Genomic DNA, 17,471 nt, shown 5'->3' with positions numbered 1-17,471 from the left:
TTGCTGCTAGCACAAGTGGCAGACAGGCACCTTCTGCACATGGACCTCAGGAACAGGTGTGAGAGCTTTTAACCATGTTTAGAGCTGTTGAGGAAACCAAGGAGCTGGGGAGCCACTCATGACATTCAGGCAGCTTCACAGGTGACCCTCACAGGCATACAAAGACAGTAAATTCATACTCTCCAAGATCAGTGGAGGGAGAAGGTTGTTTGTAGTATCTCTTCCCAGTACTTAGCAAGTTTTTACAGCACACATTTAAAACCCATGAGACATTTGGCAGAATTACTACTGAGGATATTTTATGCCTAGAATAAGATACCAGATCCATGCTATAATGAAAGGAAACAGAGAAGACATCTTTGCAAGAGCACTGTGCTAAAGTCACATAAAGCAAGGAGGCCACTCTGTATTTAAAGCCATTTTGGTTTTATCTCTTGGGGTAGTCACTTTACATCATACCAAAAACTGTATAAGGAATACATGTGTCAAGAATCAGAGTTTTATGGCACAAAAGGAAGCTTTCCATTAACCTGCTTTCAGAGCTGTTCAATACATAATTGAAGACAAAGAAACTAAGGCTACCACAAAGCAATCATTGCATGACGATGTTAAGTCTTTATTGAGCTTCTTAATTGACTCCTCCAAGTCTGGAGGCAGAGAAGAATCTTTCCAGTGCCTTCTTCTGGATGGAAAGATTCTTTTCCTATGTTGGACACACATTTCTTTTCTCACTGATGCTGTCATTCCAGAGTTCACATAAGCTTGAAACCTCACAATGGAATTTAGGATTCAAATAAAAACTCTACTCTGAACATAACCTTTTCTATAGTGTAAAAATAGCTCACACCTTTAACGTACCCATTTGAGGGGGGCCGGGGGGGAAGAACCAGTTTGAGATGGTTTCCAGTACAAACCCAACCGGGGACGTTTAGCATCCCTGTGCGGCTGCGGGAGGTCACCCAGTGTTCACCTACTGCAACTGCAGCTTGCCCACACCTGCCTCACCACACGTAACAGCTGCAGGGCTGAGATGCTGCTTCCTTTTTTACCGTAGCTTCTCTCTGAGCCCTCCACCGTGGCAAATTTACACCTCTGACATAATGAATGGGTTTAATTATCAAAATCAGTATAAAAAATAGCAGCGTGCTACTCGAGGTGAAAAGCAGACTGATCGTGCACCTTGGGTTTGAATGCAGATTTCTGCCTGCCTTTTCTTTTTGCTTCTCTTATCAAAATCTGTTTCAAGTGAACGTCAAGGCCAAAGGGGGTATAAAGGACAGACACTGCATAGTATGATTGAGTCCTAAATCTGGAAGTGGGGTCTTTGTGTGGAATCAAAATGGATATGATCATTACAGGGGTAAACAATTTTTATTTCAAAAGGTAAGTTTGTCACTGCAATTGCAGTGCTGAAAGCAGAGGAGGGGGAAAATCGCAGTCTTTTACAGCCCTGTGTTACTGTATCTCACATCCAGAGGTGGGGGAGGGGGGGGGGAAAAGCTCTAATTGGTGAAGAGGACAAAATAATCTTGGTGGCAATTCATTGAACCTTTGTGATAATCCAGCATTATCCATTTCTAAAGAAATATAAATACTTTAAAACAAACATTGAAAATAAATCCTTTGCCATGTCACAAACTACAACTCTTTATCGAGAATTTTCAGCCTTCTGAAAAGAAAGGGACTTCACCCCCCAAAAAATAACCCAAATATCACTGGAGAACAATCCTTGGTGGAAAAGAAAGTTGGAATGTAAACCTCTGCTCCAAATTAGATCTGAAAAACAAACAGAAAACAAACACCACACACACACACACGGTGCGTTTAGTTTGCAGGCTGTTGCTCAGCAAGCATAGACTCAAGCAGGTTGGCAGAGAGCTCCAAGCTCATCCAGTCCAACCTAGCACCCAGCCCTGGCCAATCATAGAACCAAGCAGGTTGGAAGAGAGCTCCAAGCTCATCCAGTCCAACTTAGCACCCAGCCCTGGCCAACCACAGAATCAAGCAGGTTGGAAGAGAGCTCCAAGCTCATCCAGTCCAACCTAGCACCCAGCCCTGGCCAACCATAGAATCAAGCAGGTTGGAAGAGAGCTCCAAGCTCCCCCAGTCCAACCTAGCACCCAGCCCTGCCCAACCAACCAGACCATGGCACTAAGTGCCCCAGCCAGGCTTGGCTTCAACACCTCCAGCCACAGCCACTCCACCATCTCCCTGGGCAGCCCATTCCAGTGCCAGTCACTCTCTCTGACAACAACTTCCTCCTCACATCCAGCCCAGACCTGCCTCGGCTGTCTTTAAGCTGCTTTTACAGATCAACAGGACACTTCCTGCAGGAAGGCTGCAGAGGGACTCTGCACAAGGAGGGCAAACAGTAGAGTGAGTGGAAGCTGAGGGAAAGCTGGTTTAGATTGGATCTTAGGACTTAACAGTAGGAGGGTGGTGAGACTCTGGAATAGGCTGCCCAGGGAGGCTGTGGCTGCCTCCTGGCTGGGGGTGTTGAAGGCCAGGTTAGATGAGGCCTTGAGCAACCTGGGCTAGTGGAAGGTGTCCCTGCCTATGGCAGGGGGGATTGGAACTGGATGATCTCTGCAGTCCCATCTGTGAATCTGCTGATGTTATGCATTTATTGTTAGGTATTATCTAAGCAGAGCTCAGCCAAAACCAGCACTTCACTGAGAGGTGCAGGTATTTTTAGCAGCAGGAAATGAGATGGCAATGACAAGTGTCCCTTTCTCCCAGTAATCCCTAACAGCACCTTAAACCCCACTTCCCTGGTGAAGTCAATTGGCTCTGCTGGTGTAGGAACTGAAGAGAGATCCTCCCATGGTGGGGAGGTTGGAGGAGATGAGCTCTGAGGTGCCTTCCAGCCTGAGCCACTCTGTGATTATCCCACACAAAGATCCATTTGTATGCAAAGTTTATTTTTTCAGTATTAGAATCACAGAATGGTCTGAGGTGGAAGGGACCTCCAAAGGTCACCCAGTCCAACCCCTTCTGCAGCCAGCAGGGACATCCTCCACTAGAGCAGGTTGCCCAGAGCCCTGTCCAGCCTCACCCTGAATATCTTCAACACAAGGAGGACATGGAACTGTTGGAACCAGTCCAGAGGAGGACCGTGAAGATCTTCAGAGGGCTGCAGCAGCTCTGCTATGAGGACAGGCTACAAGAGTTGGGGCTCTGCAGCTGGGAGAAGGTTTTGAGGAGCCCTTACAGTGGCCCTCCAGTATCTGAAGGGGGCCTACAGGAAGGCTGGGGAGGGACTACTGACAAGGTCTTGTAATGACAGGACGAGGTGTAGTGGGTTTAAACTGGCAGAGGGGAGATTCAAACTAGATGGTAGGAAAGGGTTCTTTGCAGTGAGGGTGGTGAGACACTGGCACAGGCTGCCCAGGGAGGTTGTGGCTGCTCCCTCCCTCAAAGTGTTCAAGGCCAGGTTGGATGAGGCCTTGAGTGACCTGTTTTAGTGGGAGGTGTCCCTGCCTATGGTAGGGGGGTGGAACTGGATGATCCTTGAGGTCCTTTCCAACCTAAACCATTATGAGATTCTATGATTCTATGATCTCCAGGGATGGAGTCCTAACCACCACCCCAGGCAACCTGCTGCACTGTTCCACCACCCTCATGGTACAGAACTTGTTCCTAACATCCAATCTAAATCTGCTCTTCCCTAGCCTGAAGCCATTGCCCCTCCTCCTGTCACTACAGGCCTTTGGAAACAGCTGCTTATCACTTTGATGCCTTACAACACAGCCTCAGCATTATAAGCATGAAAGTACCACAAAGTGTTTCTAATCTAAATCTTCTGTAAGCTCAACCACTGAAAAGTCTTCTCAGAAGTCTGAAGAAAAAAATCATCAATGTTTTTGGTCTACCTGAAATATTTGTTCTAAGCTATTGTGTATTTGATCCAATCCATCACATATTGAGAACTCAAAAAAGTCAAAGTCTAAAGAGACTGTCAGAGGGAGGGGAGTAAAAAGATGAGGAGTTAAACCACAATAATATCCTTAGAACAGTCTATCCAATTAAAGTTAACTCATTGGCTCAGGAAGTTACTCCTCATCCTCTGAGCCAGCTGACCCTGTACACTCTCATCTCTCAAGTGGAAAACAAAGGGCAGCACCTTAAAAATAAAACCATTTCACAGCAGATTCTACTCCTGCAATTTCCTACCTCTTCTGAATTACCACCGTTTTACTACTGCCACTTAAGAGTGTGGAGGGTCAGTCCCTAGGGTTTGGTGATAAGCAGTAACACAACTAACTGTGACACTCAGTAAACTGAGGACTAAGGGATTATGGTTAACCTTTGCAACTACTAAGATGCAGCCTTTAGTGGTGTTTATGTAAACAAAAATGGAGACTTTGTGGTTTGGAAACTGCAGACCTCTCAATTCTTTCTGTAGCTGTTGTTAGATAGTGAGGAATCAGAAAAGTGTTCATGCAACTTGCCAAACCATCTCCTAAGCTGTGACCTGCTGCAGCACCGAGTGTCCAGAGCAGGCTGCAATAGCAGTCTGTGGCTCATCCTGGCTCCACAGCTGCCCTGCATGGCACAGGAGATGACACACCAATCCTTGTGCCTTCCTTTTGGCCTACTGTGCAGTGGAAGCATGCAAATCTTACAAGTCTGCTAAAGCTTCATCATCTGCTTTGCTTTCCACCACAAGCTTCTTGTAAGGAGCTTACACTTCAGAGTGGCACTGAGGGCTACATTCAGTTCCTTCAATATGGACATCATCAGCTGCCTCCTTGGATGCAGTCAACTCCCTTGGGTCTTACAGGTCCTTTCCAACCTTACTGACTCTATGACTAGAGAAGTGAAAGCAGCCTGCACACACCCACACCACTTTCTGAAGCAGGCCCCAAGAATCTGAGGAGTTCTGAACATCAGGGAACTCTTTTCCTTGCTCCACACCAGCAGGAAACAGCTTCTCAAGCACATGACACAAACCCAAACGTTTACTACTTACGTCGTCAATATCTTCGTCGTCATCTCCAATATCATCAAACTGGATTTCATCATCATCTCCAGGTCCAAATGTGTCAGTTTCATTGATTTTAGCTGCAGAGGAATTCAGAGGAGTTGAGGAGTGTGTTCACACAGAGTCAAGCTGGAGTCAGTATCTTTCTCTAATGTGAGCTTCTGCATGGAAGTGAGAAGATGCTTACCGTGTTCTGGAAGCTCCCCATATGCTTTCAGACTTCTGGCTTCATCTGCATTGTACTTTAGAATAACATCAGCCTTGTTATCCTGAAGAAGAATTGATTGCAATTTATCAGTCACCTATGACTATAAAACCTTATTAACCCTATTGGTAAATTAGGAACATCTAAATTATGGTGGCTGGGGTCTCATCCCTGGAGGTATTCAAAGCGAGGCTCAGGGCAACCTGATCTAGTTGAGTATGTCCCTGCTGACTGCAGAGGGGCTTGGTCTGGATGATCTTTGGAGGTCCCTTCCAACCCAGCCCACTCTGTGATTGTATTTACAGAAAAGGATCTTGTTCCTCCTTCCCTTCCAGATCCTTTAAATGCAAAGTAAAAGTAAGTGCTCATTTCTTCTGAGAGGTAATTTTCTCCTTCATTAATCGGAGAAGTTCACTTTCATGCCTTGGGAATGAATCTGTCTTCAGAAAACACACCATGGGGTGCTGGGTGGTCAGTCACAGAGTGGTAAAGCTTCCTAGTTTGAAGTAGTTTAGCATGCACAGTCAATAACAACATCTTAAATGTTCTACAAATCCAACGTGTGAAGCAGAATCTTCACACAACTGATGACAGAACATTCAAGAAAAAGCACTGACCATGGGAAAATCTGAAGCCTGTTTTCCACTACCCTTTAAATAAGGTAAAATAGTTCTACTCCACTGAAGTAGAAACTAATCTCTGATCAATTGGCTTCTTAAGGCAAAAACCTGAACACCAAAGCTGCAAAACTCTAATTATCACTGTAAAGTGGTTGGTGTTTTGCTCAGTCTCTCCTCTATCACAGCAGCAAACAGCTACACCTGGGCAAAACACAGAATCACAGAATCAAGCAGGTTGGAAGAGACCTCCAAGCTCCCCCAGCCCAACCTAGCACCCAGCCCTGCCCAACCAACCAGACCATGGCACTAAGTGCCCCAGCCAGGCTTTGCTTGAACACCACCAGGGACGGTGCCTCCACCACCTCCCTGGGCAGCCCATTCCAATGCCAATCACTCTCTCTGTGAAGAACTTCTTCCTAACATCCAGCCTATACTTCCCCCAGCACAACCTGAGACTGTGTCCCCTTGTTCTATTGCTGGTTGCCTGGGAGAAGACACCAACCCCACCTGGCTACAGCCTCCCTTCATGGTGGGTGAGATGCCAGCGAGCAGCTTCCTGCTGCTCACCAAGTCCCAGAGTTTTGCTGAGAAGAACAAGATGCTCCAGGGTCTGTCATCCTGACAGTCTTTCTGTCCCCTACAAGGGGACTGAGATTCACAATGCAGCTTAACTAAATACAGCTAAGTTAGGTGGGAATTTCCTCACAACGTCCCCTGCAGTTCAACGTTAAACAAAGCTGTTTGTCAGGCATTCTTCATTGGCAAATGGCCCTGGATTTTTACCTGGTAGTCTCTCAAGCCAACCAATATAATATCAGATGTATTTATCCAAACCTGGAAGAGAAAAGAGATGTCTTAGGCAGGTATGAAAGCTGTGTTGTGTAACACGAGAGTCAAACAACATGTTTAGGATTCCTGAGACATGAAACATTTCACTGGAGTCAGCATTTTTGCTTTCTTCACTTGGGAAATTGTTTTCACAACAAAACCAAGGTCACAATTCCTCACAGATCTGTTACTTGGTGTGTTATAAAGCTACTATTAAGGCAAATCAAGCTGCTTGGAAGAGCTTCTAGCCAATGAGGTGGCTATTAATGTTGTTACTTCTGAAGAAACAATGCATCAAACCACCACGCTGTGAAGTGAGCTCCACATGAGCCAAAACAGGACGGCAAAACCTGCTGGCCAAGCAGAGTGAAGTGCAGAAGAAAACAGAAGGAGCTGTTTCTAGCACCTCTGCTGCTAAGTCAGACCAAAGGCAGAAGTCAGTGAAACAGGACATGCTAATATAAATACCCAGCTTGATTCTTTGGGAGATGCAAGGTATTTCAGTTGGGATTTCCTTGCTTGCACTCACAAGGAATTGCTAAGTGCAGCAGGAAATTAATGCTGCAGCACCCAGCATAAATCTCTGCACATTCTCCACTACCTTCAACTCCTAATGGCAGAGCATTGCAGGAGGCTTAGCAGGGGTCACACTGCTAGCAGGATACCTGCAGTCACAGACAGGCCTCCAACAAACCTGTGGATTCTTTGTTCTTGGGGAACTTTACATTGGCAAGCAACAGATGGGGTACAACTGATGCCTCGGGGGAGAAGGACCCTGGCACATGAGCTGGCTGGGCTTGTTGAGAGGGCTTTAAACTAGAGTGGAAGGGGGAGGGGGTTAAACATGACAGCACTAGAGATAAATCCAAGGTGGAACAATCCAGGAAGAGCAGAGCAGAAGTCTGCCTTTATTTGGAACAGACTATCTGAGAGGACCTCCTCTGCACCATCCATCAGCAAGGGACAGAAAGCTGTAACATCTAAGGCAGGAGGGGACACCATCCAAAGACAGTGAAGTCAAGCATGTAAAACTTGTGCTCCTGACTTCTCTGAAGGTACAAACTACTGCAGATCAGCTTTGTGGGAAGGGACTTTGGGAACTGATGGCATCTGAGCTGCCTGTGGGAAGCTACAAAATAACCTACCCAAAGCACCCTTCGCTCAGCTGCTCACAGTGACAAGGTGGAAACTGTTCAGTTCCTCCCTAGAGCAGACTAAGTGGAGCATCAAATCCTGGCTTTAGGGAACAGCACACAAAAAAAGGTGGCTTTGGACAACCCTCTTATACTTTTGCATTCCTATGCTGGGTGTCAGTTTGCATCATAAGAAAAGTTCTCCTGCTAAGAACTGATCAAATCTGAGATATAACCTGCAAACAGTCATCCAATTTTCCATTTCCCAGTTTCAATCTCTCCTATAACTGAAGTTTCTAGAACAAGCAACATCAGTATTTCACAAGAGACATCTTTCCTGAAGTGCAAAGACCCCCAAAGGTAGACCTTCAACTACAACCTTCACTCAAAAGCAAAAAGATTGCCTATTTTTCTTTTGTGCTGGCAATACAAACAGAAGAACAAATTAGTTTGGCATCAAAGAAAAAGCAGCTCAAAATGGTGAGCACAGGAGAACAACTTTTGTAACAAGCTACACACAGACATTTTCATCACCACAGTGCCACTCTTCTCTGCTCAGAGGTGCTTCAGATTACCTTTTTTCTTAGTTTCCCTCTAATGTGACATAACCTCTTCACACCATCAAAACACAATGCCTCCAGTCTTCCATTGCCTAACATCTTGATCACCTGGGCATATTCTGCAAGAGACAGGAAGATGCAGTCAAACTGCTGAACAAATACATCTTCACCACACAACCAGCAGCTTTGGCCACTGGGCTGTAACATCTTGTCAAACAATATCACAGAGCTGTCAGGGTTGGAAGGGAACCTCATAGATCATCCAGTGCCAAACTCCCTGCCATAGGCAGGGACACCTCACACTAGAGCAGGCTGCCCACAGCCTCATCCAGCCTGGCCTTAAACACCTCCAGGGATGAGGCTTGCACTACCTCCCTGGGCAACCTGTGCCAGTGTCTCACCACCCTCATGCTGAAGGACTTCTTCCTAACATCTAGTCTAAATCTCCTCTCTTCTAGATTGGATCCAATCCCCCCAGTCCTATCACTACTTGACACCCCAAGCCCCTGAGCAGCTTTCTTGTAGCCCCCTTCAGATCTGGAAGGCCACAATAAGGTCTCCTTGGAGCTTTCTCCTCTCCAGAAGAGCAGCTGAGAAGAGCTCTGATCAACCACGTGGGCTGCTGAACGTATCCCAGTTTTCCTGCTATTGTTGATATTAAGATGTTCAAACACTGCTTACTCTTGGTTTTCTCCATGCTTTTGTTCCCTCTGAGGCACTTAACACAGATACTGGAACAACACAACAGCTTGCCCAGGCAGGTGGTAGAGGTCCTGTCCCTGGAGCTATTCAAGGTGAGGCTGGACACCTCTCTGGGCAACCTGCTCTAGTGGAGGATGTCCCTGCTGACTGCAGAGGGGGTCGGACTGGATGCCCTTTGGAGGTCCCTTCCAAGCCAGACCATTTAATGATTCTGTGGAGTCACACTCAGAGTTTGAAGTGTTATGCCAGCATCCCAGCATCTGTGCTGGCAAAATCTCATGCTTTCAGTCAAGGAATCCTGGGTAACTGCCTGATACTCTGGACCCTTTCTGCAGAGGCTCTGTGGAAAGAAAATGCTGTTCCTGAAAGGGCATGCTCTGGTGTTCTCAGAAACTGGTGAAAGGCAAGAGCCAGGCTACAGCTGAACGCTGGGGAGCAGCTGCACAACACCCATCTCAGCCTCTCACCCTGCATCTCATCTTCCCTCACAACACCCATCCTCAGTCTCTCACCTTGTATCTCATCTTCCCTCACAACACCCATCCTCAGTCTCTCACCTTGTATCTCATCTTCCCTCACAACACCCATCCTCAGCCTCTCACCCTGCATCTCATCTTCCCTCACAACACCCATCCTCAGCCTCTCACCTTGTATCTTATCTTCCCTCACAACACTCATCCTCAGCCTCTCACCCTGTATCTCATCTTCCCTCACAACACCCATCCTCAGCCTCACCTTGTATCTCATCTTCCCTCACAACACCCATCCTCAGCCTCTCACCCTGCATCTCATCTTCCCTCACAACACCCATCCTCAGCCTCTCACCCTGCATCTCATCTTCCCTCACAACACCCATCCTCAGCCTCTCACCCTGTATCTCATCTTCCCTCACAACACCCATCCTCAGCCTCTCACCCTGTATCTCATCTTCCCTCACAACACCCATCCTCAGCCTCTCACCCTGTATCTCATCTTCCCTCACAACACCCATCCTCAGCCTCTCACCCTGTATCTCATCTTCCCTCACAACACCCATCCTCAGTCTCTCACCCTGTATCTCATCTTCCCTCACAACACCCATCCTCAGCCTCTCACCCTGTATCTCATCTTCCCTCACAACACCCATCCTCAGCCTCTCACCCTGTATCTCATCTTCCCTCACAACACCCATCCTCAGCCTCTCACCCTGCATCTCATCTTCCCTCACAACACCCATCCTCAGCCTCTCACCCTGCATCTCATCTTCCCTCACAACACTCATCCTCAGTCTCTCACCTTGTATCTCATCTTCCCTCACAACACCCATCCTCAGTCTCTCACCTTGTATCTCATCTTCCCTCACAACACCCATCCTCAGCCTCTCACCCTGCATCTCATCTTCCCTCACAACACCCATCCTCAGCCTCTCACCCTGCATCTCATCTTCCCTCACAACACTCATCCTCAGTCTCTCACCTTGTATCTCATCTTCCCTCACAACACCCATCCTCAGCCTCTCACCTTGTATCTCATCTTCCCTCACAACACCCATCCTCAGCCTCTCACCCTGTATCTCATCTTCCCTCACAACACCCATCCTCAGCCTCTCACCCTGTATCTCATCTTCCCTCACAACACCCATCCTCAGCCTCTCACCCTGTATCTCATCTTCCCTCACAACACCCATCCTCAGCCTCTCACCCTGCATCTCATCTTCCCTCACAACACCCATCCTCAGCCTCTCACCCTGTATCTCATCTTCCCTCACAACACCCATCCTCAGCCTCTCACCTTGTATCTCATCTTCCCTCACAACACCCATCCTCAGCCTCTCACCCTGCATCTCATCTTCCCTCACAACACCCATCCTCAGCCTCTCACCCTGCATCTCATCTTCCCTCACAACACCCATCCTCAGTCTCTCACCTTGTATCTCATCTTCCCTCACAACACCCATCCTCAGCCTCTCACCTTGTATCTTATCTTCCCTCACAACACCCATCCTCAGTCTCTCACCTTGTATCTCATCTTCCCTCACAACACCCATCCTCAGTCTCTCACCTTGTATCTCATCTTCCCTCACAACACCCATCCTCAGTCTCTCACCTTGTATCTCATCTTCCCTCACAACACCCATCCTCAGTCTCTCACCTTGTATCTTATCTTCCCTCACAACACCCATCCTCAGTCTCTCACCTTGTATCTTATCTTCCCTCACAACACCCATCCTCAGTCTCTCACCTTGTATCTCATCTTCCCTCACAACACCCATCCTCAGTCTCTCACCTTGTATCTTATCTTCCCTCACAACACCCATCCTCAGTCTCTCACCTTGTATCTCATCTTCCCTCACAACACCCATCCTCAGCCTCTCACCCTGCATCTCATCTTCCCTCACAACACCCATCCTCAGCCTCTCACCTTGTATCTCATCTTCCCTCACAACACCCATCCTCAGCCTCTCACCCTGCATCTCATCTTCCCTCACAACACCCATCCTCAGCCTCTCACCCTGCATCTCATCTTCCCTCACAACACCCATCCTCAGCCTCTCACCCTGCATCTCATCTTCCCTCACAACACCCATCCTCAGTCTCTCACCTTGTATCTCATCTTCCCTCACAACACCCATCCTCAGCCTCTCACCTTGTATCTTATCTTCCCTCACAACACCCATCCTCAGTCTCTCACCTTGTATCTCATCTTCCCTCACAACACCCATCCTCAGTCTCTCACCTTGTATCTCATCTTCCCTCACAACACCCATCCTCAGTCTCTCACCTTGTATCTCATCTTCCCTCACAACACCCATCCTCAGTCTCTCACCTTGTATCTTATCTTCCCTCACAACACCCATCCTCAGTCTCTCACCTTGTATCTTATCTTCCCTCACAACACCCATCCTCAGTCTCTCACCTTGTATCTCATCTTCCCTCACAACACCCATCCTCAGTCTCTCACCTTGTATCTTATCTTCCCTCACAACACCCATCCTCAGTCTCTCACCTTGTATCTCATCTTCCCTCACAACACCCATCCTCAGCCTCTCACCCTGCATCTCATCTTCCCTCACAACACCCATCCTCAGCCTCTCACCTTGTATCTCATCTTCCCTCACAACACCCATCCTCAGCCTCTCACCCTGCATCTCATCTTCCCTCACAACACCCATCCTCAGCCTCTCACCCTGCATCTCATCTTCCCTCACAACACCCATCCTCAGCCTCTCACCCTGCATCTCATCTTCCCTCACAACACCCATCCTCAGCCTCTCACCCTGCATCTCATCTTCCCTCACAACACCCATCCTCAGTCTCTCACCTTGTATCTCATCTTCCCTCACAACACCCATCCTCAGCCTCTCACCTTGTATCTCATCTTCCCTCACAACACCCATCCTCAGTCTCTCACCTTGTATCTCATCTTCCCTCACAACACCCATCCTCAGTCTATCTCAGCTCCTTCCCTTGGCATGCTCCAGACAGCACTGCTGCTGAATTACTCCAGAGAATCATTCACACATGCTCTGTTAAGACTGCAGCACCAGTGTGCCACCATTTCACTCAAAAGAATAAAGTCTGTAAGAATTATAACATCATCATAATTGTTTTTACTAGGATTCTAACTATTGCAACATTCCCTGTCTGCCCATACTTGCCAGGAAAGACTACTTCTCTGTTAACCAGGGCTGTATTTTGCTATTCCAAGTCTTGCCCTAGCACAGGTTAGAATCACAGAACGGTTTGAGTTGGAAAGGACCTCCAAAGGTCATCCAGTCCAACCCCCCTGCAGTCAGCAGGGACATCAACCACTAGATCAGGCTGCCCATAGCCCTGCCCAGCCTCACTCTGAAGATTGCCAGGGATGGGGCCTCAACCACCTCCTTGGGCAGCCTGTTGCAGTGTTGCAGCAGCCTCCTGCTGCAGAACTTGTTCCTCACATCCAATCTCACTCTGCTCTGCTCTTGTTTTGACCCACTGCCCTCATCCTGTCCTAGTAGGCCTCTGCAAACAGTCCCTCTGCAGCCTGCTTGCAGCCCACTCAGGTACTGGCAGGCTGCTCTCAGGTCTTGCTGGAGCCTTCTCTTCTCCAGGCTGAACAAGCCCAATCCTTAGCAACAACTTCAGGTATCAAAAGAGCTGTTGCTAGAAGCTCCCCTGAGACCCTAGGGAGACTGAAGCATAAATACCAGTCCCACAGTGCACCAGAACTGGTCCCTGCACGTGTGAGGTAGGACTGAGGACTACCTGGAGTTACATGGCTGAGGCTGTATGAAAGCAAAGCAAATCTCTGTGTACTGCTCTGCATTACTGCTTGGGTTTTAACACCCAGCCAAGCTGGTGTCTGCCTTATCACAGGATCCAAACAATCACATGTGACCACCAATAACTGAAAATAGCATCCTGTGAAGTAGCTTTTGCTTGGGAGTTGAGAAGGATTTTGCATTTTGTGACTGCATAAAACACCAACAACTTCTTTTTTGCTTACAACTGTCAAGGACTATCAGAAAGAACTTAAGAAATGAGTTCTGAGCTCAGTGGTCTCTCCTTTGGCCTTGACTGACATCAGTACTCTTGTGTCTTCTCAACAAACCAGCCAATTCCCTGCTCACTAGGCAGGTACTGGTGTAAATGTGAGCAACCCCAAGAGCGTGACCCACAAAAGGGAGGTGACCTCACTGCCACCAAATGACAGGGCAGAGGCAAACCTTAGTCACCACTCTCCAGCTGAACACTCCCAGGGCTCATTTTACTTGACACCACCCAAGGAAGCACTTCAACCACTGCACATGTTTGAATACTGGGACATAATTCCTGTGTCACCTCTAGGTGCTCCTGCTCTGGCAGGAGGTTGGACTGGATGATCTTTTGAGGTTCCTTTCACCCCCTAACATTCTGTGATCCCAACCCAGGAGGCAATTCACCCCCAAGAAGCAGAGTGAAATGCAGACTTCAGAGAGATCACTGAAGGACCAGAGAAATGTTCCAGTTGGTATAAAACAAGAAGCAAGACTGTGAGACACCAAAGCAACCACAGGCAAGCCCCAGCTACACGAACTAAGCTACTGCTTGCAGCTACTCCAGGGAAGGTTTACATCCATGGCATGTTACACAGAACGAGCAGAAGGAGAAGCAAGCTTCATTCTCACATGGTGAAGCTATTTAAAACTTCCCCTTTCCTAACATCCTCCTCCTACACTCAGTATGTCACTTGGAACTCAAACACATCCCCAGGAAGAACATCTCTCTTTATTCCACAGCAGCTCTGTACTTCTCCTCCAGGTGCTCTGGGGATCAACAGTGCTTTACAGCACCCGACTGCACACATGGCACAGATAACAACTCACCTTGCCCATCCTCCTTGAACACCAGCTCTCTTTTCTCTGACTCATTCTCATTCTTACCTCGTCGTCTGTTTTTACCTCCTTTGCCTAAAGGAAGAGGAGAAAGGGGGAAAAAAGCAACTGTTACTATCTATAGAGTCGAGTCCTGGGTGCAGTTCTGGAGCCCTCAACACAAGAAGGACATGGAACTGTTAGAGTGAGTCCAAAGGAGGGCCACGAGTGAGTGCAGCCCAGGAGCAACCCTGTGGTGGGCCACAGCAAGAGCAGTGTGGACAGCAGGGCAAGAGAGGGGATTCTGCCCCTTGGCTCTGCTCTCCTCAGACCCCATCTGCAGTCCTGGGGGCAGTTCTGGAGCCCCCAACACAAGAAGGACATGGAAGTGTTGGAGCCAGTGCAGAGGAGGCCACCAATATGCTGAGAAGGCTGCAGCAGCTCTGCTCTGAGCACAGACTGAGAGAGTTGGGGCTGTGCAGCCTGGAGAAGAGAAGGCTTGGAGGAGACCTTGGAGTGGCCTTGCAGGATTTGAAGGGGGCTACAAGAGGGCTGGGGAGGGACTAGTGACAAGGTCTTGGAATGACAGGAGGAGGAATGGGTCTGAACTGGCAGAGGGGAGATTGAAACTGGATGTTAGGAAAGGGTTCTCTGCAGTGAGGGTGGTGAGAGACTGGCACAGGTTGAAGATGGTGAGACTCTGGCACAGGTTTCCCAGGGAGGTGTTCAAGGCCAGGCTGGATGAGACCTTGAGCAACCTGTTCTAGCAGGAGGTGTCCCTGCCCATGTCAGGGGGGTTGGAAGTGGCTGATCCTTAAGGTCCCTTCCAACCTAACTCATTCTATGCTTCTAAATTGTCAAGACTTTGGGCATTTCTGTGCTTGTTCCCTCTGAGGCTGTCTGGAGTAGCCAATCCAGATCTAGACAACGTTTTTAGCTCCACATTTTTTACCAAGTAGTAATTTAAGCCTCCACTCTTGTGCCTTAGATGCTTGGCAGTGACAGCAGCCTTCAACGAGCATATCCACAAGATCACCACCTTCAGCCTCTGTGCCCAATTATATCAAGCACCTCACGGGCAGTGGCTGGGACAATCTGATGCACATAGGGCAGAAGAATAACCCGAGGGGTTCCTGTGGCACTGAAATCCTCCTCTCCAAGTGTGGCCGGCAGGACAAGGGAGGTTCTTCTGCCCCTGTACTCAGCACTGCTCAGGCCACCCCTGGAGTGCTGTGTGCAGTTCTGGACCCCTCAATTCAAGAGAGATGTGGAGGTGCTGGAAGGTGTTTGGAGCAGGGCAGCAAGGCTGAGGAGGGGCCTGGAGCACAGCCCTGTGAGGAGAGGCTGAGGGAGCTGGGGGGGTGCAGCCTGCAGCAGAGGAGGCTCAGGGCAGAGCTCATTGCTGCCTGCAGCTGCCTGCAGGGAGGCTGTAGCCAGGTGGGGTTGGGCTCTGCTGCCAGGCAGCCAGCAGCAGAAGAAGGGGAGAGAGGCTGAAGCTGTGCCAGGGCAGGTCTAGGCTGGATGTTGTTAGGAAGTTGTTGTCAGAGAGAGTGATTGGCACTGGAATGGGCTGCCCAGGGAGGTGGTGGAGTGGCTGTGGCTGGAGGTGTTGCAGCCAAGCCTGGCTGGGGCACTTAGTGCCATGGTCTGGTTGGTTGGGCAGGGCTGGGTGCTAGGTTGGGCTGGGGGAGCTTGGAGCTCTCTGCCAGCCTGCTTGGTTCTATGACTCTATGATTCCAAGTGAAAATGCCTTGCTTAGAAGGCACACAGGTGGCAAAAGGATGAGATGGGCTTCGCGAAGCCGCGGAAAAGCAGCCCACTGCTGCCTCTCCTGCACCCGTTAGAAGGCTTCAGCTCTCTTCCCCTCCTTCCCACCTCATCTTGTTTCCCTTTAAGCAGCGGGGCTGGGGAGAAGCAGCAGAGCGCACGGAGGAGCCGCACGGCCGGCGGCCGCTTGCTCGGCGAGCGGCCCGGAAGGGTGAGGCGCAGAGCCGCCCCGGACAGCCTGGCCCCGCCGGGGCCTCCGCCTCACGGCCGCCCGGGCCTCACAGGCCTCCGGCTCGCCGCTGGGCCGCGTACGAGCGAGCCCGGGCCAGGACTCCCGCCCGAGGCAGGCCGCCGCCGGGAGAGCAGGAGCCGCACGGGCACCTCGGCGGCGCCGCCGGCACGGAGGGGCGGCTGGGAGGCTTCTCCGCCTCCTCCCCGCCCCGCTGCGGCCTGCAGGCCGCGGCGGCTCCCACGTGAGCCTCCGCTGGGCCTCCCCAGCGCGGCCGCGCCCGAGCCCGGGCCCAGCCTCATCGCTGCGGCGAAGGGTCCGGCCGGGCCGGGCCGGGCCGGGCCGCCGCGCTAGGGCCCAGGGCAGGGCGGCTCACCTTTATTCTTGGGCATGGCGCCGGCGCTGCGCCGCGGAGAGGCTGCGGACGGCGGACGGCGGTTGGGGCGTCGCGCGGCTCTCGCGAGGCGGCGGCAGGCGGGATCGGCGGCGGGGCCGAGGGCGGCAGGCGGGACCGGCGGCGGCAGGCGGGATCGGCGGCGGCAGGCGGAACCGAGGGCGGCAGGCGGGATCGGCGGCGGCAGGCGGGATCGGCGGTGGGGCCGAGGACGGCAGGCAGGATCGGCGGCGGCAGGCGGGACCGGCGGCGGGACCGAGGGCGGCAGGCGGGACCGGCGGCGGGGCCGAGGGCGGCAGGCGGGACCGGCGGCGGGGCCGAGGGCGGCAGGCGGGACCGGCGGCGGGGCCGAGGCCGAGGCTGCGGCTGCGGCTGACTCGCGCGTTCCGGCCGGGGGCGCCGATCGGAGCCACAGCGCCCCCCGGCGCCCGGGCGGGCTCTCCGCCACCCGCCGGCGCGGCCTCCCGGCAGCCCGCCCACTGCCGGCGGCGCAGCAGGATTGGGCGTTGCGATCAGCGGGCGCCGCGCGATTGGCCGAGGCTCCGCGGCGGGAGGGGCAGCGGCAGCCAATCAGGCGCTCCGGGAGGCGGTGTCGCCGTGGGGCAGTTCGCTCTGCCCCGGGGGAGCCGCGGGGGTTGCGCCGTGGGGATCGCGTCGCGGGGGTCAGGTCGCGGGTGTCCGCGGCAGCCAGAGGCCTGCAGTCCCCTCTCAGCACCGCGCTCGGCGTGAGGCCCG

The 17,471-nt window shown here is 51.0% G+C and overlaps 1 protein-coding gene across 1 annotated transcript; it reads right to left on the bottom strand.

The window, feature by feature from the left end:
* Positions 1-405: 405 nt before the first annotated feature.
* Positions 406-16,849, bottom strand: EIF1AX (eukaryotic translation initiation factor 1A X-linked). Its single transcript, XM_064152033.1, has 7 exons — positions 16,719-16,849; positions 14,359-14,442; positions 8,346-8,449; positions 6,593-6,643; positions 5,172-5,253; positions 4,973-5,064; positions 406-1,776 (listed from the first exon to the last, which is right to left on the bottom strand). The coding sequence occupies exons 1-7, from the start codon at positions 16,732-16,734 to the stop codon at positions 1,771-1,773; spliced, it is 435 nt and encodes a 144-aa protein (XP_064008103.1). The 5' UTR covers positions 16,735-16,849; the 3' UTR covers positions 406-1,770.
* Between the last annotated feature and the right edge of the window lie 622 nt (positions 16,850-17,471).

Source organism: Pogoniulus pusillus, chromosome 12, assembly GCF_015220805.1.
Source record: "Pogoniulus pusillus isolate bPogPus1 chromosome 12, bPogPus1.pri, whole genome shotgun sequence".
Classification (NCBI taxonomy): Eukaryota; Metazoa; Chordata; class Aves; order Piciformes; family Lybiidae; genus Pogoniulus; species Pogoniulus pusillus.
The sequence above is the reverse complement of the archived record's forward strand: the minus strand, read 5'-3'. Positions and strand labels throughout refer to the sequence as shown.